General features: G+C 40.6%; 1 protein-coding gene and 1 non-coding gene across 2 annotated transcripts in view; one reads left to right on the top strand and one right to left on the bottom strand.

Annotated features, from left to right (window-relative positions):
- The first annotated feature begins 2,573 nt into the window (after positions 1-2,573).
- The window catches only part of prkcdb (protein kinase C, delta b), a 21,284-nt gene continuing 2,629 nt past the window's right edge, over positions 2,574-21,228 (top strand). Inside the window, exons 1-14 of the mRNA XM_029431910.1 lie at positions 2,574-2,841; positions 12,993-13,123; positions 13,359-13,631; positions 16,397-16,565; positions 17,795-17,826; positions 17,922-18,007; positions 18,448-18,577; positions 18,717-18,817; positions 18,941-19,025; positions 19,239-19,366; positions 20,226-20,399; positions 20,606-20,697; positions 20,838-20,900; positions 20,990-21,128. Coding sequence (XP_029287770.1) covers positions 13,015-13,123; positions 13,359-13,631; positions 16,397-16,565; positions 17,795-17,826; positions 17,922-18,007; positions 18,448-18,577; positions 18,717-18,817; positions 18,941-19,025; positions 19,239-19,366; positions 20,226-20,399; positions 20,606-20,697; positions 20,838-20,900; positions 20,990-21,128 — 1,581 coding nt within the window. The 5' untranslated portion in view covers positions 2,574-2,841; positions 12,993-13,014. The remainder of the gene's footprint in view (positions 2,842-12,992; positions 13,124-13,358; positions 13,632-16,396; positions 16,566-17,794; positions 17,827-17,921; positions 18,008-18,447; positions 18,578-18,716; positions 18,818-18,940; positions 19,026-19,238; positions 19,367-20,225; positions 20,400-20,605; positions 20,698-20,837; positions 20,901-20,989; positions 21,129-21,228) is intronic.
- On the bottom strand, positions 14,524-14,595 carry trnae-cuc (transfer RNA glutamic acid (anticodon CUC)). Its single transcript has one exon. It is a non-coding gene; the product is annotated as a tRNA-Glu (tRNA).

Genomic DNA, 21,228 nt, shown 5'->3' with positions numbered 1-21,228 from the left:
TGTGAGATTTAATTCAAAGTCAGACTGTGATACCTACTTTATGCTGCAATGTTTAAAGGGACTAGTCTTCTCAGGCTGAGTGGCCTACAAGACACCAGCGGAGGCAGTTTTTCCATGTCTCTAATCTCAAAAATGTTCCAATACAATACTGTTGACAATCCTGATCAAACTTTGATGTCAAGGTTTTGTTTTGTTCAGAGGGAGTGTTCCATCTGATCTTTGTTCTTGTCTAATCCTATTTACGAGAATGAATGTAGAATATGTATATGACAATAGAAGATAAGTATGAATGACAGCATAAAATAAGCAGCTAAGTACACTAATGAACACGACAGGATGTACCAAAACCACGCTGATGTTCCAGCTCAGCGTGTTATCTGCTAAGGTGGCTGTCACCAAGTTACGCTGCTTTGTGAGATAACCCACCATAGTCAAATGTTTAACCAACTTTATGTTGCCATGTAAGAGCTAAGCCAAGCCTATAACTGTCTAAATCCTGGTCTGGTTTGCCTCAAGGCCATTTGAATGAAGAACCTGTTGAACTTGTCTTTGTCCTTGAACATGCATCAGCCTAGAAGAGACGACTGTGAAAGGCAAGGAATTGAAATAAGCTGAAGAGAGAGAAGGAGACGTAAATGAGGACACATAGAGAAAGCAGATTTAGTCTGTGGCATGTCTCTTGATGAAAGGACTTTCTCTTCCTTTTTTTTAGGGATTGTTTTTCGTCCCTCCCTCCCTCTGGCTCTTCCTCTCATTACTCACTCTGATGTTTGACCTAGCACTGCTGGGGTGGCAGAAATGGCCATCACAACAGGAACCGTCTGGGTCCCAGATACAAGTCTAATAATTCACACAGAAAATATGAAGTAGTTGAAGTAGTCAGTAGTTTCAGACAGTATGTGCTGTGTCATGTCATGCTACTAGTGTTCTTACAGGGAAATGATATAACGCACAGAGACTCAACAACAGTCAGGTTCATCCCTTTCAAAGGGAACTCAAGCTGGAATTCTTGCAGCAGACGACAATGCCTCTAATGTAAATTTTAAAGCTACACGGGATAATTTTGCTCTCCTGTAACCCTAGGTGATAGCGAGAAATGGCCTTAGTACTGTCACATAACTTGTGACATCAAAACACCATGCATCCCTTTGTCCTATATTTCTTCCTTCAGAGGGAAGTGATTGTGACAAAATCATTTTATTTTTCTTGCTCATGTTGAGAAGAAGATCTTGCTTCCTAAATTTGAGGTAGTTTCTGTTGAAGCAGAATACTGGGCGGGACGAAACACAGGGAGGGGTTACTCGGGTGCAAATCCACTGGATATCAGTTGGGAAAGCCAGAGGCAGGTTTATTTGATGGGAGTGGCAGACAGGGTTACTGATCGAAAGTCTCCGATTGTTTTATTGGGTGGAATTTGAATTCACCACTGCTGGTGTAGCACGAGGTCATCGATGAAGATAGACAGTTTTCCAGGAAGTGAAAGTAATGAAAAAGGCACATTTTCCTAACTTGGGGCTTTAGTTTTTTTCTTATGGTTGTGTGTGTTAAATTACACTTGGCTAACCTGGTTAATCTTTTGAATTAGTGTGGATGTAATACTACTCTTTGTCACAACCACAAATTATGGTCGTGAGTGATTTTGAAATTACCAAATTGTAACACAAGCTTGACTGCAAAAGTGTGTCCAGTTGCTCTCTGAGTGGTGGGAGATTTCTTTTGTAGTAAAACTCATTGTCCTTTAGTTGAATGGTTGTCCCATGCTCCAAATGTGTACAGAGGCGATGAAGTGATGAGTAACTCCATAGCATTTAACATTGGTCAAGTATTCTGTACGTCATTGTTGTGCCCTTTTTAGAGCTATAAATAGCTTTTTAAGAGTCACTACAGCCAGTCTAAATATACTGCTCCACTCTTTCTTATAGTCATACAGTTTTGGTGGGTGGGGGCTGATGACTCAGCACCACATGGATCTCCCTGCTTTGCCTTGTGTGGAGGTGATGTGGGCAGGGCCAATGTGGAAATGCATGGCTGTTTGGATCGGCCCACAAACTGCATGTTCTCTCTAAACCTGTGTGTGTTTAACAGAGATGGACGGAAAGAGAGACAGACCAGAGCGGTTGTGTATCCGAGCATACACGTTGTATTGATTTTCTGATTTGCCGGTTCTCCTGCCATATTCAATTTTATTTTACTTGAGGGAAAATTTTTTTGGGAATAGAGCATCACATTCAAATCAGTATCACAATCATACAAGGAATTTGACTACTTACTTTCACATCAATAAATATAACAGCTAGGAACAAGGAAAGATGGACAAAAAAGGCAAAGCAGAGACAGGACTATTATGTACACAACACAAATATGTAAAAACAATAGGTGTATATGTAAATATAATATAAAAAGCACCAATGACCAACAATAAAATGTAAGGGTTAAGGGTTAGTCGCTAAGAGAAACCCATTTTAGGTGTACAATACTGTCTGTTCAGTCCTGATAGTTTAATCACTTTATGACTTGTCTGTAGCCTGTACTACACGCACTGCAAAACCATAGTCTCACTTCTGTGTGTGTGTGTGTGTGGGTGTGTGTTTGGGAATTCACCTGGTTGACGTCACACATGCACTCCTCTCCACCGCGCGCTGCCACAGAGCCGCAGTACAGAGCCAGACACGGACACGGACACAGAGAGAGCTTGAATTAACTGCAGCCCACTTCGACACTTCCTTAAACACCATTGAAGATTTTGAAGTCGCACCGCTGGGAAAACCGCGGTTCAAAAACCAAACCCGGGATAAAAAACAACTCGCCACTGACAACACACTTTCCAGCTCAGCGGAAGAGGTAAGTCACAGTTTCTTGAGAAACTTTTCCGCGGTAGGAACAACTTGGTGTTGTTTGACAGTTGGGACTACAGCACTTGCTTGCAGGGTAGGCTACTGGGGGGCAGGAGTCTTTACCGTGGCCCTGCTTTGGGTCCTGTTTGGTCTCATAGAGAAGCAAAGCTCGACTACAAACCTCGGTTGACATCAACAGTAGGACTGTCTGGCGTTGGGAATACGAGGAGCTGCTGTCGCGGAATGTCTCCCTGTCTCGCCGTGTTACAGTTGTAGTTACGCAACGTTAAGTCATGTTTCAGTGCTTGCAGGTCCGGTTAATGTAACACAACTTTCCTTGTGTCCTCTGCTACCGGGGAAGCAATGTTCAACACGACACCGGGGAGACGGTTAGTTCGCTTCATAAATTCCTCTAGCGAAGTGTTGTATCCTATGGCAACAGAGGAGACTGTGAAATGGCAGTAAAGGGAGGCTTTCGTCGTTATGCTACCGACCAGCACATTGAGCTCCCTTTAGCCCTGTATCCCATTTAAAGACTGTTTACTTGTATATCAGGAAACACGCTTCCCTTTGTCAGAGCATTTGATTTATTGATTGCCGTCCGGATTTTCAACAAATATAACTACAGAACTGGTTCTAAAATACAATACCTTAGCTTTAATGTGCGCCAGCTGATTTTTCCATGTTGCATTGTTGTCACCAGCAGCACTTGGCTCACTGTGGTCTAACTTGAACTTGAGGCGGTTTGAGTTGTTCAGCTGAGACTTATGTCCATGAGCTTGGATTGTCAAAGGTCCTTCCCTCGTTACACTCAGGTGGAGCAACTAGAATCACATAACTCCCTCACCATCTTCCATCTCCTCTTCTAGGAGTGATGTCAATGATTGAGAAGCAGGCCAGATGTAAAACACATTGAAAATGATGTATTTGTGGCAACAAAAAGAAGTCCCATGTGTCAGTAGGATGACATAAATCAGTCTCTGTGTGAAGACTAGCCAGCATTCTTGTGGCTTCTAAATCCACACAGTAGCTGACATGACGTGTCAGCACCCCAGGTACACTAAACACATTATCCTATTTTGAAATATTCCTTCCCTCACTTGCGAAAGTCTTGTGTCACACACTACAACACAATTCTGCCTTTGTGGCAAGACTCTGCATCCTGTTGTTATCTTCTGGAGGCGATGCAGCTTTGTGAGCGCAGGTAACACTATCTCCCTGCATCTGCCTGCAGTTACTGGTGTGTCAATATTGGCTTGTGGCTTCATGAGCTGCCTGGAGGACACAGTTAGGACATCTGCTCAGTGAGGAGTGGCCTAAGCAGCTCTGATCCCTCGATAGTAACACGCATATATAAAAACATCCCTGACTAATTTAGACACTGTTAAGACTGATAGTAGGCTGTATTTATTGTGTGTATGAATAATTGATCATTTATTTTAAGACCGGGCTTGAGTAAGCTTCCATAGGTGTGCCAAATGTCAAGTACTGAATGTTGACATCAGTAACTTTATCTATTTTAATGAGATATTAACAGATTTGAATATATTTCTTTTTTCATTTTAGGCCAATGTGCACTGCTGTTGCAGTCACACATTTTATTTATTTAATAAATTGTGTTTTTGTGTTTGACAAAGTAATGTATACATCGTGTGCATGTGACATCACGCTTATTTCCCAACCCGGAAGTCAGACATGTTTGTTGGTATACACAACCAAGACGGCGCCCGTTCACGTGTGAGTTGCTGCAACGCTTCGTAATTTTCTTTGTATTTAAACGTCTAAGATTGAAAGAAAATGCCAATCATGTGCGCAGTGTATAATTGTGGTAATAATGCTACTCGTGACCCAGAGAAACGGTTCTTTAGATTTCCTACAATCATCACAAACAACGATCCACAAGAGAGGGATGAATTGCTGAATGCCGAACGCCGTCAGCTGGTTTAGCAACATAACTCGTAAGGATTTAACAGAAGGAAAAGCACAATTCACCCGTGTGTGTGGCGTCCACTTTATATCTGGTAAGAGCTCATGCTAAAGCTATGTTTTCAATGTTTACATCGCCGCTCTTCTCACTCACAAACCACGGCTTGAGCATACCACGCAAATTTTTGCAGAGGACTCCAGAGAGTCAGAATACTTTGAAGAAGTCGGAGTTGTATTGTTGTTGTTGTTGTTGTTCGCTTTAGACACCATTGGTGATTTGTATACCAACCAACATGGCGTCGCACGCATACGTCACACAGTTTTGTCACGTGTTTGCACACGAAGAACACTTTTGTTATGACGAACAATACATTATAAAAGAGCACCTGCTGTTATGCATAACTACTCACACAGGCAGACAGTCACTCACAAACACGGGCATTTGTCACAAATTTGCGAAGTCAGCACTGGTTGATGATAGTTTGGCTCACTACTTGCCCATGGCCTCTTGTGATTATCCCCCCCCCCCCCCCCCCAGCACACACACACTCCACATCGTGCTACCCTGCTTGGCTCTCCTTGCTCGGATGCTATTTTGTCTGTCCTAATCGAGGCTTTGTGAACTGTGAGCGAGGCAGAAATGGACACCGCTCTTAATGCTTGTGGCAAGAAGACACACCTACACTCACGCACAGTGGCAGGATTCATTCCATGCTGGTATAACAGGTTTGACACCGTGCCAAAGAGCTGATACTCTGGAGGACGAGAGAGAAAATTAGAAAAGGTTATCATGCCATAGTTACACTGAAGTTTGTGTACTATCAGTCTGAACATCCCTTTGGCTGTCACTAACAGTGAGCATTCATTTGGACTTAGGTTTATTCAAGACACAAAGTGAACTTATAACAGTATCACTGGAATTAAGGTATCACAACACAGCTATTCATCTGACTCTGACCTTGAACCAGCAACCTCAGCTCTGGTCTGTTTCAAATCTAACTCACTTTTCGTTCCTGTCCTACTTTGTCCTGATTTTTGTGTGTGTGTGTGTGTGTGTGTGTGTGTGTGTGTGTGTGTGTGTGTGTGTGTGTGTGTGTGTGTGTGTGTGTGTGTGTGTGTGTGTGTGTGTGTGTGTGTGTGTGTGTGTGTGTGTGTGTGTGTGTGTGTGTGTGTGTGTATAACATCACATAAGATTAGTAAAATGTACACTTTCTTGCTTTTTTTGCAAGGTGTTGGTAGACAACATCTGTAATAAGTTTGTTGACATGACCTCTGTGAGTGTGTGTGGTTGGGGGGCAGGGGTGTGTGTGTGTTAGACATTAACCTTGGTTAGTGAAATAAAGGAAGGCTTTGATTCTTTCAAGCCAGTCTCTACTGAAATTCATTAAAGGCTCCTTTGTTCAAGGTTATTAGTGTGTGTGTGTGTGTGTGTGTGTGTGTGTGTGTGTGCGCACAAGCACACTTGTGTGCTTTCTAGGCGGTGTTAATGTGGTAATATTACAAGCCACTATGCCTCAGTGAAAAGCTTGTGGATTAGGGCAAGTTTTGTGAGATTTAAGTTGCTTTGTTTGCATGTATTTGTCAAAATTGGAAATTGAAGAAGAAAATGAAGTGATTGATTGATTGCCTTCTCATATGAGAGACTCTATCTCATGTCATTACCTCCACCAACAATTCTGTGTGTCACTGACTCTCTTCCTATTTGTATAGACTACTCCCTTTCCCTTTATATTCATACCATTCTTAACCAAATTATGGTAAGCATGAACAATTTAACATAAATTGCTATAATTCTGGAAGGCATTGTGCCGTTTTTGACAATTGAACAAAATGTGCTCATAGTAATTCCCGTCCTGCAAATTTAGCGGCTAAAGCAACATCATCATTGTACCTAAAACTCAGTGACTCACATCTGTACAGCCCAAATAATCCCTAATATTTACTGGATGTGGGTATTCTCCAATGATCGTTTGTCACTATGTATATTTCTTTGGATACAGAAGATGATGAAGAATGGTACATTTAGATGATTGTGGAGACTTGACACAGGTACAGTATGTGCTATCTGAGTGCTTTCTAGTTTATGTACTTTATGTGAAGCTAGCAACAAATGGTCTAACAGACACGCACAGACAACAGTACTATCACAGTAGGAACAAACCTTTTCCATGAGCACTGTTTAATTTCCAATGTGGAGGGATTGTTTTTTTAGCTATCATAAAGCTTCCTGATGCAATAGTTGTTCACACAGCTACACACCAGGTTATTAGCTTTATGTGTGAGGGCCTGGCTGACTGACCGTGCTTGTTCAGGTATATTATAGTTGTGTGAAGTGTGTTTGTTCAGCTCTAATTTGCCAGGCCACTGCCTGGCCCATCTCCATCCAGCCAGGCTGTCCTGGGTCTATTATGAACCTTTGTGTCTCTCACTCAGCCTGGCACTCCCCCTTTATTTCTGTGTCATTGTGTGCTGACAGCACAGCCTCTTCCAATAACTGTAAAAGTAACACAACGTGGGACAAGAAACCAAAAGTGCGTGTAATTTGTTGTAAGACAGGTTGATCTGTTACCTTGGTCCTACTTGTCATCTTCTAGCTTTATTTAACATCCTGTCAGGCCACTTTTCACCGCTCAAGGTCTTCTTCTGTCACTGAGGCAGATATCATTTTCAAATTTTACAAAGCTCTCTCATAGCCTCCTGTCTGAGACAAACACTGGTTAATATACCTGCACTGAAAACATCTATGAAGATCAGCCGGGTAAAGATAAGTCAAAGTGTCCAGTATGCTGCTGGACTTGACACATTTTTCAACATTTCTTATTCAAGTGAGTTTAATCAGTTCTACTGATGTGCATTTCTCACAGCAGGCATTTTGGCTCGTCATAGAAGGATAAGCACAGGTGTTAGTAATAACATTAACAAGGTGTAAGCCATGAGAGTGTGACAGCGAGTCTGCATGCACAATACCAGGACCGAAGCAGCCCAATGGAATCCACCCATTGTTTTATTTTTCACACATGTGCCTTTCCATCTGGGACATGTTAAAACATCTCTTCAATGAAAAAGCTCTATTAGTGTTGAGTCAGCAGAATTTTAACCTGGGTATTATAAGTTCAAATAGACTGCAGACATTTGGACATGTCCCAGTAGAATAAGTGCAGGTGTTGATAATGGCTGCATTTCATTTAGGTTAGACAGTGTCAGGGTCCTGGTGTCACGCATGCTGGCTCATTGGAATGTCTTACTGTAAGATTTAATGACACTTACTGTAACTGAGCCGTCATTATTGCTATTTGTTAGGTTTCAATGCAGAATTCAAGGTGCGGAGTAAGGAAGGGAATTCTGTTGCTGTTGCTCTCTGTGTAATAATTGCAGCCTAACTTTCTTCGTTCATTTCTACCAATTTGAAGGTCGACATACAAAAGCTCCCCGACCTGCTAGACCTGCTTGATCTCTTCTTCCACTGAATTACCTCTCCACTAACTCAGTGCAAACCGAACCTTTGACCTGTCTGCGATGCATCGCTGAGCATGACTTTGATGATGTCTATCTATTGTAAACAGTTATGCATCTCTGACTCCAGTATTGTGTTGTTTATTGCATGCACTGTAATGGAAAAGTATATTACAACTAAAGGTTATTTTCCTTGTTGTATAGTAATCTACTTATTTTATTAGCTACTTGCTGAAATGTGTGATTCTGCTGTCATTATTAAATACTGATTCTGAAATATATTGCACTCAAAAGCATATAGTTAAAAAAAGATTTATTGTTCATATAACTTCCTCAGAGCTGATATGACGGGCGGCAGGGAGTTCCCTGTCATTTCAAGTGGCATTTAATGACATGTTCTAGTTACTCACGTCTTGTTGTCATGTTTTCCACATACTGTGGCTTCTCCCAGCTAGTGTGTAATTTATGAACTATTTTGTGTTGAGCAAAGTTAACACATACAGCACAGGCAGGTGAGCCACCTTTACATTTACTGGAACTTGGCAGTCCTTTCAGTCGAGGACAAAAGCTAAATACTTACTTTATAATAGCTAAAGAGCTCCCTCCCACACACACATACACACATGAACAATGTGCATGTCACTGGAAATCCACTTCCTTGTGGCTGGATTTAGTCAAGGCAAATCTGGTTCTATCATTGAGTCTGATTTCTCCTCTTGTCCACTGGCCTTTTTCTTTCCCTCCCTTTTTGCTCTTTTCCTCTACCCACCCCTTCCCCAATTGCATGTGCTCATTTTTTCCACTCTCTCTGGGGAAACCATGCGTGTGCGTGTGCGTGTGCGTGTGCGTGTGTGTGTGAAAATTAGAAATGGACTCTAAAAAAGTATGCCTTAGTGTGTATTTCACATCTGGCAAACTCTTTAACTTTGATTCATTTTGTTTTGTGTGACTGTGTGTCCGTGTGTATCTGAGCATGTGTGGGCAGTATTACGAGAGCTGTGATAGTTTCTCACTCAGAAACGGTCTCTTGTTTAGGAGTCTTTAGATCTCCGACAGGCTCTCAGGGTCAGTCAAAACCTTCAGCAGCAACAACAGAGATGTGTCATTCTCCTGAAAATGCACAATATTCAAAATATATTAGCTAAGAGATATGAAGATGTAGCTAAAATGCATTCTCTATTACCACAGCTTATAATCTTAGAACTAGCCTACATATAGAACTCTGTAGACTTCAATTAACATTTTTCACATTTAATACTGTATTTATTTTTTCTATAATCAACTTTTCTGCTATTCTGGTGTGCTTTAGTTTTCATAGCCTACTGTCGTCATGTGAAAGAAATGTCTTTACTTCAGCTACATGAGAAGTAGTCCTCTGGTGTTTTTCTTTGCTGTAGCCAATGACTTATGACAGCTGTTACTATTTCTCTGCTAAGATCCTTAAAGGTTTCTTGTATCGTCCATCTTGACCCCATTTTAAACCTGGGCCGGGATTTGTGAATAATACCTGGTGGTATGATGGCTCTGCGGTCGCATCAGAACACAAAGGTCCTTGTTTTGAATCAACTGGCTGAAAGCCTTTTATTGTGTGAAGATGTTGAAGCTTGTACTGTATGGGTGTCCTCTTCAAGTTTCCTCCTCAAAACGTGCTCGTCTGTCTGTCAGTTAGGGTTGCTCGGATTATTTTCATTATAAATTAATCTGTTCATTATTTTCTAGGTCAATCAATTAATAATTTTCTCTGTAACGTGTCAGAAGGTTGTGAGAATCGTCCATCCCAGTCTTTAAATGTCTTGTTTTTAAGACATTCAGTTTAATATGATATGAAATAGAAAAGCAGGAAATGCAGCAACTATTAAATATTATGTTTCTGTCAATTGACTAAGTGATGCAACTCAACTGTCTGTATGTTGATTTCACTAACTATATTTTGAAAATGCATGCTGTGTTTCCGCAACCAGCAGTTGCTAAGTTACTGTCAGCCACTCCCAAAAATATAAGTCAAAACCGCATGCCATTCTGGTAGCCAGTTAACTTTTAATAAAACAGGACTGTTGAAGTTGTGTCACCTATTTGCTGGCTACTGAGTAACCTCTGACTTCTGGAGCATTCGGAGGTTAAGAACTTGCTCAAAGGGGACTTTATTCATGGATACTGAGTCTGTGTCAGTCCTTCACTTCCACTTCCAGAGTGTTCTGGCTTGTTTTGGATATCAAACCAGCAGCTTCCAGAACACAAGCCTGCCTCTGTTGTGCCCCACTGCCTCCTACACACAACATATCCTGACTCGGTCAAGAATTATATTCAGCTGCACACATTCACACATGAGAGCTGTTCAGCAACGTCTTGTACTGCTAAGCAGCTCCACGTGGCGATTTAGAAAAACCTTTGGAGAATTAGAGACGAGGTTTCCACTTCCCAAACCTTTTCAGCGGCGGTAAGATAATTCATGAGAACCTCATGCTATTCCACCTTTGTATGCTGAGCATCTTACATGAACACATATCACAACACGCACCGCTTCAGTCACTCAGGACCTGAGCTCGACATTCAGCAATGAGAAAAGGAACATGAACACAAACAAAAGTTGTCTCCTTATGAATGATTAAGTATAAAAGCAGGCACGTGGAGGCAACAGTACATTCCTCTCCAGGAGTTTAATGTATATGTCCGTACTCTCTTAAGACGAGGACATGTCTCTGTGCATTTCGCTTGTATTTTTGCTGCTAAACATCATTGTGTAGTAAAATGAGTGCCTTAAATATTAGGCATGCCATGTCACTGAAATGATTATTAAACCAAGATTATGTTCATGGAGCAAGAGATCAAGTTAAGGAACTTAAAAGCTCACAGAAAGTGCCGTGTAGAGGAATTCTGTGGGATATTATTGCCTCTTTGGGCATTAGGATGTAGGCTGATATGCCCTCTGGGTCCTGCTGGTCGTCGCATGTGTGTGAGTCTTTGGTGTGAAGCAGCCTTGATAACATGAAAGGTTTAGTAAGTGTTTGTTGTGTTTGTCCAGCTTGACTGGCTGCCCCAAGAAAATGTCACCCTTTTGTAATCTGTAACAAGCCCCCTTGAAAGGCACTAGTTTCAGCTCATGTGTTTGCAGTAAATACGTTTAGTAATAAAGATTTTTATTGCTGAACACTGTGTCCCATAGCTGGAACATGATACTTTTGGATCATTAGATATGAAATATGCGTGTACTTAATAAATGTTATTAAGTACACGCATGCATTAAAATAACTTCCTTGTCAAGGACTATACTATGTGTTTGCTGTGATGTTGCCTTCCACAGTGAGTGACCCATTAACATTGTGTATTTATATATTTAACACCATTACGTTTACATAATTATATATTAGAAGTAGACATTTATTAACTATTTATACTGCTTTACATAGAGTCTCGCCCACACTACTTTATAATTAAGATGTAAAGAGCAGATCAGATGGCCAGATTAAGAATGTCCCTGGTGAGACTGTTGTTCAAACCCCACACAAGAAGCTCTTCAAGAGGAAGTGTACGAAACAAACGGAAAACAGTTCTGAACAAATCTGTTGGTGGAGCAATTCAGCTTGAATAAAGCAAGGTGTGGACACTTTTGCAAGCTGTGGTTTCTCTTTTGGCTTTATACTTTTAAAATGAAGAGTAGAATTGAATTTGCACTTGGAATGTGACACATCTGAGAATGAATGCACAATAAATACCTTTACAAATGGAAAGTGAGGCATTTTGGTTCATTCAGTTAGCAACTTGAAAGAAAAGGAAATGCTAAAATCAAAGCTGCAAAAACTGGACTGCCAGCCCCTTTAGAAGATTATCCAAGAGTAAATGTATTCCACATTTGTCATTACTCACTATTGGCAAGACTTATGCTAGTGATGACAACTTCTATATGATGTAATGCCCAAAAAGTCCTTTACAGATGGCCAAAAACCCTAATATATATATATATATATATATATATATATATATATATATATATATATATACACACACACACACACACATACATACATATATATATATATATATATATATATATATATATATATATATATATATATATATATATATATATATATATATATATATATATATATATATATATATATATATATATATATATATATATATATATATATATATATATATATATATATATATATATATATATATATATATATATATATATATATATATATATATATATATATATACACACACATACATACATACATACAGTCAACTAAGTATAGACTGGTGGGAATAAGGACTAAACAACCTGTATTAAAGAGCATAATCCCACAAAATCAATGTGAAAAAAGTAAAGTAGTTGAGAGACTTCGCTGCTTATCTTTCACCCTCTGTTTGTCTTTTAGCCTAACATTGGGACGTTCTGTTTGTGTTGGAAATGTGATCCTTTTGATTTTCTTTTTCTCTCTGTTAATTAAAGTGTGCACATGACAACAGGATGAGGAATGAGACACTCAGTTTCTTCTTCCTTCATTACTAGCAGGTAGTTTCCAAAGTTATGTATTGAGTTGAAACTTCTACTTCCTCTGTCGTTCCAATCAGAGGACACAGTTTGCCACAGACTCTCTTGCTTCTTGTTTTAGGTGCAGAACTTAAGCAATCAGTTAAGCAATGAACAGGATGAATATGTGTAAATCACAAAATTGCCTCATCATACGTATCTTGTTATGTGTGTGTGAGTGTGCGAGTGTGTGTGTGAGAGAATGTTCTAACTCTGAGTATATGTCTTTGTTCTAGGAGGCTTCGTTGAGTGGTCACCATGGCACCCTTCCTGCGTATCTCCTTCAATGCTTATGATTTGGGCCTTCTGCCTCCTCTGTCTGAGCCTCCAGTCTGCGCCATCAAGATGAAGGAGTCTGTCAACACAGGTATAGAAACAGATGCACAGACCCATGTACTTACACTCATTTTTATCTAGATAGGGGAATAGTAAGTTAAATTGCCTTAACAGCCACCATCTGCTGGACTCAAAAATCCTCAAGCAATCTGTCAACCCACTCCAGGCACTTTGTGCTGAGTCCGTCCATTGCTGTGACTTTCCTAAGAAAGAAAAAGTAATAGACAAATGTTTTGTTTCCAATGATGATCCCAATCGTCTCACAGAGCGAGGAAAGACCTTGGTCCAGAGGAAGCCCACCATGTATCCGGCCTGGAAGTCCACTTTTGATGCTCACATCTATGAAGGGCGCGTCCTAGAAGTGGTCCTGATGGAGAGTGCTGAGGAGTCATTGGCCAAGGCCACTGTGGGCCTGTCTGTACTGGCAGAACGCTGTAAGAAGTCCAAGACCAGCGGCCATACTGAGTTCTGGTTGGACCTGCTTCCTACAGGGAGGGTCCAGATGGCGGTGCAGTTCTTCCTGGAGGACACAGATGCAGGTAAAACTGCTGCATCTTAATGCCTGCGGAAACTTGGTTTTATATCTTTAGTGTTTTCCTAACATTAGATATGCATAACTAAAAAAGGTAGTTAAAGTTCAGAACAAAACATTCTTACTTATAATTTGTTAAGAGTTTATCACTCAAAATATATTTGCTCCATCAGGACTGTGTGGGTTTGTGGACTAGCAATTTAAGCAAGCAACCCCACAACTGTCGCATCACATTGAGATTCACATATTGCTAAATCCTGATGAAATATGTGTCATCACCTTTTTCTACCTTAGCCCAACCCAACTGACAGACATTTCCCATGTAAAATAACCAAACGAGTATTATTACTAAATGTAAGTTCAATAAACCACATTTTACGTTTTATAGATGTATTTGGGATGTAATCGTTAACTGCTGCAAACTGTCAACTGCCGCAACAAACGCTATCACGTTCGCAATTATGTTTGTTCAGTGTGAGCAGGAAGCCAGTTTTCCGATGAGGAATGACAGACTAAATTCAAGAGAAAAGGGTTTATAGTATAGGAGTTCACGTGTCTGACTAAACTGTCAGTGCAACTTATCAAAAAGTGCAGTTCAATACAACTACAATGACGTCTTAGTGTTATTGCATGATGACAAAGATGAATTGCCATGAATGAATTGATGCATTATAAACATTTGTAATGTAGAAAGTGTTTTTTCAGTTACTATGTTGTTGCTTTGTAATTCAGACACTGTATTGTACCTCCTTTATATAGGGTGTGTTCCCCCTTTACCAACAATGTTTCGCTCTGGTCAGGGGGTGGGAAAAAATATTTCAAAGGATTTTCATTTTTTAAAGTTTTTAAGTTTAAAAAGCACTGATTTTAAATGCGTTTACACAGCCTTAAAAACAGTGTTCCCTGACCGGGAATCGAACCCGGGCCGCGGCGGTGAGAGCGCCGAATCCTAACCACTAGACCACCAGGGAGTGGTGAGCTTCTTGGATGCAGACAGTAATCTGAGCTGTTAGGAGAAAAAGAAAAACCTTCCCCCCACTTTCTCCCTCCCCTCTCCCACTACTCTCATGTAGACCCCCATAAATCCCTCTCCTTCAGTGTTTATATGTAACACGCTCTACTGGTGGAAAGTATTCCTTATCTAGAGTTCATCAGTGAGTTTATCATTAGTCCATTGGTTATTGTGGACCTGGGGATCTGGGGAGTGTGAAGTCATAATTCTCTAGGCTAACTGCCCTGCAATAAACGGTCTACCTCAAACTTCCAAGGGTTAATCTGCATGTTGGCAACATATCTCACACTGAACTTGTCAGCTGACTGCAGGTGTGGCCATTATAGCCACTGCATTGTAACAATCCTTCAAGGTCATGTAGGAATTTAGCCTCAGGGCCTCAGTAAGTAGCTAAGAGAGGTTTAGGTCTCCATGGTGTATCCTGTCAGGAATAAGGAGGAAAACATTATATCATTGGGATATTTTGGTATGATAAGGCCACTAGAAGATATTAAACCGCAGCACAGATGAGTCACCGTTGGCAGCTTGAGTAAAAAATGACATTACTATCATTATTGTTTCACTTCAGCTGTTAGAAGCAGAAGTTAAGCCGAGCATTACTGGCTGTTATTGCTGCTAGCTCACCAGCCCAGTGGGGAACCCTGTCTATGGTAGTCGCTGCTGTCTGCCAACATGGAGTGGGATCGGGTGAGATTTACAAACTGGTTCTGTTTAAGGGGGAATTTCTGCGTGGGAGCAGCAAAGTCAGGGTTCTCTGTTTAGGGTTGGAGCAGGTCATGAGAGGGGGGGGGTCTGTTATGAACGAGCTCCATACTGCATCAGACTCCTACACTCTCCACAGGATTCCTGAAAAGCAGCCCTTAGTATTTTTAGGCATGTGTGAACGGCCCTCATCGCTGTCCCCCCCCCCTGTCTGTCTCCTTTCTCTTGCCCTCTCTCTCACTCCCACTGTCTTGGCTCAGCTCACTGAAGCTCTGTCCAAACATAAACCTTAGACAGGAGAATGGCAGAGAGGAAATTAGTGTATCTCGCTCACCTCATCACTCTCCCCAATTTTCCCTGTCTGTCAATTGTCTCTTTAAGGCTACTCCTTTTTTGAATTGTCCCTCTATCTCTATTCCACCCACTTACGCCTTATCTCGTTGCAGAGTCTCTGCTTTCTTTGTTTACCTCTCTCACTCCTCTTTTGCTGTCTTCTTTGGGTGACTTTTGACCCCACCCTGTTGACAGTCCAAGCTGCTTATCCAAGACAGCAGCAACTGTGGCCTTGTTTCATAACTAGTACGGCCTTTTGAATAAATACCCCTTGGCTATTAGAGCTGATGACTAATTTAAGATAATGGACACTGTGATGTCATTTAAGGAATAGAAATAAAGCTCATCAGTTACATTGTAAAAAATGTGGGTGGGTAAATGAATAACTACAGACACTTAGAGAGCGCAGACTTCTGTCAAGGCCGTTCCCTATCCTGCAATGTTAATGATCATTTATGTATCCGCCCCGTGATTCGGATCAACTTCAAATTTTAATGGTTTCTTCCTTGGCCGTTGCTACACCCTTCTACCAAGTTTCATGAAAATCGGGCCGGTAGTTTCTTCCGTAATCCTGTTGACAAACAAACCAAAGACTCCCACCTCCTGCATACCTAAGATTATTTGTCTTTGGAAATCCATAAAAAAAATGTTTTGGATAATACTGCACTTTAAAGATGTTTGACAAAATACGGTAGTTTGATTTGTGAATTGATGTCTCCTCTCAGCGTCTTGTCAGCCATCAGTGAAGGTTTCTCCCGAGGATGGAGTCTTAACCCTCAACAGGAGGAGAGGAGCCTTCAAGCAGCCCAAGGTTCACTTAATCAAGAACCACGAGTTCACCGCCACCTTCTTTGGCCAGCCCACCTTCTGCTCTGTCTGCAGAGAGTTTGTCTGGTGAGTAGCCAAGTCCGGCCATTGTTACATTACAGATGTCACCATTATGTCACCAGGGCTGCATCTAATGATTATTTTCATTATCGATTCATCTGCTATTTCTTTTCACGATTAATCGTTTGATCTATAAAATGTCATGAAATAGTGAAAAATGTCCATCATTTCTCAAAGTCCAAGGTAATGTCTTGTTTTGTCAGTCCACAAGCCGTAGATATTCACTTTAATATGATGTAAAGCAGAGAAAAGCAGGACATCTCCACATTTGAAGGGCTGAAATTTTCTGAAATGTTTGCATGAAAAATGACTTAAACAGTTTTCTGTTGATAAACTAATGGATTAGTCGACTAATCGTTGGAGCTCTATATGTCACTATTATGTGTATGTACTTAAGGCGGTTAGCACATCACATGCTTCTTCTTCTTCAGTATGTTTTGAGTATCTGCTGCATTCAAGGAGAGACTATGGTAGTCATTTGCATACTCCTCTGTCTGGGAAAGACTTGTCCAGAAGCAGCCAACTAGTACTAGTTTTGCTGCATTATTATTACAATCAGCATTGTGATTTTATTAAGATGCCAGTGCCAGCTTTGATAATTGTGTAATTGTAGAAACAACAGCAGGATTTCTGTTGTGAGAATGAGTCACTGTGGGAAATCCCACAAAGCTGTTATGTTGTGTCCAACTATGTCAGCAGCACTTAACCTGCGAGCCAAGCTCCTCCTCCTATCTCCCAACTCCAGTAAAGTCCTTCCCCTTCAGAGACAGGCAGGAGGAAATCTGACGTTTTCTTTTGTCTGTGCATATGTGTGTGTGTCTGTGGCCACTCATCAAGTTTTAATCTCATGATCTCTGCAAAAAGATATCTTCCAGTTATGCTGATAACAAATAGCACAGATGAGTCACTGCTGTTCTAACTCTAGTAATGAGTTTCTCATGTGTATCCCATGCTTGTTTTTTTTTCTTGCATCATACTTTAGAGAAACTAGAGATACTTTTTGCAGACAGCACAGATGTAGTTTGTTAGCTGTTGCATAAAAGAGACCGGAAACTTCTGCTTTACTGCAACTTATTATCTGCATGCTAGCTACAGTACATCACTGTCATGACCACATCCAACTATTGAAAACCAACCTGTATATATTGCCTTAATATCAGCAGCCATATATTGATTAGTTATGGCTTCATCTCACCCATTACAAGGATTTAATTACATTTCTTCTCATCATACAGGGGGCTCAACAAGCAAGGCTACAAGTGCCGACGTGAGTGTTTTTATTAAACCGCTATCTGCATTTTTATCACATCTTAACCTTTTGTATTCTTTACAGTTAACACAATATTTATTTATTTCACCCAGAATGCAATGCGGCAATCCACAAGAAATGCATCGAAAAAATCATTGGCAAGTGCACTGGGACAGCGGCCAACAGCCGAGACACTATGGTGAGCAAAGTTAATGTTCTCCAACATCGATGCAAATCCTCCCCTCAGATCTGACACAATGAGCTGCATTAGCTTTTATTACTTTTCCACGCTATGGTTCAATAGTGACTTTGTATTCTCTCCTGCTTTATTTTATGCCGTACTATTTAGTTCATTAATTCATTTGGTCAATATGTTTTTCCTTACTCAAAACTATGTAAACTGTTATTCATGAGTAAATTCTTCATTACAACTTAATACAGATTCAACTAAAGTTTACTAACAACATCCATGTTGGATTAAAATTGTAATTATTGTCTGTGAAATTGTAATTTTTTATTACATTTTTCTTGCTACTAACAATCATCTAAAACTGGCAACACATATAGTCCCACATGTGTGTACTTTAATGACCAGACAGCAGCTTTCTGTGGGTTTAATGGATCTCTGCGTGTTTGTAGTTCCAGAAAGAGCGCTTCAAGATTGATATGCCGCATCGCTTCAAGTACTATAACTATAAGAGCCCCACTTTCTGTGACCACTGTGGCAGTCTGCTCTGGGGTCTCTACAAACAGGGCCTCAAATGTGAAGGTGGGTCTAATGTGTTTATTGCTTTGTTTCTCTTTGTCTGAAATGTTATATCTATCTTTCGCCATTCCTCTGACAATTTTCTCTTTTATTTTACTCCCTTTCTCCACTTGACCAATCCATTTTCCACACCTCTGACCAGACTGTGGCATGAACGTACATAATAACTGTCAGAAGAAAGTGGCCAATCTGTGTGGAATCAACCAGAAACTACTGGCAGAGGCTCTGCTTCAAATCACTCAGGTTTGTACTGCGAGAAACTGTCTATTTCATGTGTACATTTTATGTCAGTTCGTGTTTAAAATTAACAGCAAATTGACAATGTAAAATCTCAATTATATTCAAGCAAACTTTTTTCATCCCTAGAAATCTGTGAAGAAACCTGATTCCTCCAATGCAACAGATATTGGGATATATCAAGATATCCAAAGTGCAACAGCAGACCCTAGTGGTAAGATGTGTTCATTGCAGCGCACATGGTAGTACAAAGATGTTTGATTTAAATGAAGTTTTATCATTTAAAGGTTGAATAGGAATAGTCATTTTGCTTGTAGTCTGTTTAACTTTATTTACATTATTAGATTTCTTTGTATGTGTTTGCATACATCTTTGCATTCAGGTTTGCATATGTATTTACTCTGTGTGTGCAAATGTGTATTTACAGCAGATGGCAATGGCAAGGCAGTCGAGGGCCCGAACCGAGCCCCAGCCGCACCTACAGTTCCCCGGGTACGCCTCAACATGAGCCACCTGGTGTTCCACAAAGTGCTGGGCAAAGGCAGCTTTGGCAAGGTAGGCCCCATGGTCTCCATCTTTAAATCCTTTTCCTGAATTTCAACATGAAATGATTGTGTGTAATAAAAATGGAAGACACTGTAACCTTAAAACATTACACAAACTTGTTATACCAATGATGAATCACTTCATGGTAAAAAGAAAAATGAATGTTAGCTTTTGTAGATGAACATTACCGACCAAATATAACCATAGAAAATGACAGTGAAATAAGCAGAAACGGTCCTTTTCAGGTAGTTTGGAATCCATGAGAAGTGACATTACGAAGAAAAAGAAATCTGTGAAGATGTTTTAAAGGATGAAAACTGAATTTGAATACAAGCGAGCTCTGAAGGGCACACATCATGAGAGAGGCAGATTATTATCATGTTGTCATGTCTTAGTTAACCTTAAACCATAACCATAAATCTACATGGATTTAATTGATTTCATTGTATAATTACTGGTAATTCATTAATGACCACCTCAGCTGTAGTAAACCACCTTTTTATATAAATGAGGTTTACTAGATCAATACATCCACCCGCTGCCTGTTAAATGACTTCCCTCACATCAAGGTTAGAGAAAGATGGTTTTCAGATGAGAAATGAGCTCAGTTATTCATCCATCACTATAAATGTCAGGCAATATTTGACAAAGACATACACCCTACATGAAGCTTGACCTATTGGAAAAGCCAATGCGGCCTGGTGGCAGTGCATTTCAGTGAGATCTAACATCCGGTGTCCTCACCAAGGTGCATTCAGAACCCCAAAAGAGGAGGACATGTAAATAAACTCCTCATTTTGATTTGATTTTTGTGTGTACTCCATCACACTGATGACGCACTCACTTTTAAGTGGCTTTGACCCCCCAGGTGCTGCTGGCAGAGCTGAAGGGGCACGGCCAGTACTTTGCTGTGAAGGTTCTGAAGAAGGATGTCGTTCTCATGGATGACGACGTGGAGTGCACCATGGTGGAGAAGAGAGTCCTGGCCCTCGCCTGGGAGAACCCCTTCCTCACACACCTCTACTCCACCTTCCAGTCTAAGGTAAGCATACTGAACATCTCTACTAGTATAACGTATAAAAGCATGTTCTCTGATAAGGAAACAACCCGGGCAGCAGCGACAACAATTCCCAGTTGTTGATAAAGACCCACTCTCCTCTTATCTGAATCCATTCTCTCTCTGACACACACACTCTACGTGTCTCATTTGTCTGACAATGAGCTGACAATAATGTGTTGTTTGCACAGGAGCACCTCTTCTTTGTAATGGAGTACCTGAATGGAGGCGACTTGATGTTCCACATCCAAGACAAAGGCCGCTTCGATCTCAACAGAGCCACGTAAGTACTCTGGGATACCACTCACAGAACTATGAGCAATACAGCAACTGTTATTTTTCCCAATGGATGACCTGTAACTTTAACCCTTGAATGCGGTGAAACTGTGTTTAAATGGTTGTTCTGCACATTTCATCCTTCAGATTCTATGCTTCTGAGATACTATTGGGACTGCAGTTCCTCCACTCAAAAGGAATCATCTACAGGTAAGATCCCACAGCCATTTTCCATCGCAGTACTTCAAACAGAATATACATTGCACATTGTATATATCTCTTCCTGTATCTTTCCTCAGAGATCTGAAGCTTGACAATGTGATGCTGGACAAGGAAGGACACGTAAAGATAGCCGACTTTGGCATGTGCAAAGAGAAAGTGTTTGGAGATGCCAGAGCCACCACATTTTGTGGCACACCAGACTATATCGCACCAGAGGTAGCTTCAGATGATGTCTCCTTTCATGCCACTACTTATCCATCAAATTCCTTAATGCCTATTTATTCTGCTATTTTGTCTAGAATATAATTATTTTTTA

Source organism: Cottoperca gobio, chromosome 5 (assembly GCF_900634415.1).
Source record: "Cottoperca gobio chromosome 5, fCotGob3.1, whole genome shotgun sequence".
Taxonomy (NCBI): domain Eukaryota; kingdom Metazoa; phylum Chordata; class Actinopteri; order Perciformes; family Bovichtidae; genus Cottoperca; species Cottoperca gobio.
Note: the sequence above shows the minus strand (reverse complement) of the source record. Positions and strands in the feature narration are given on the sequence as shown.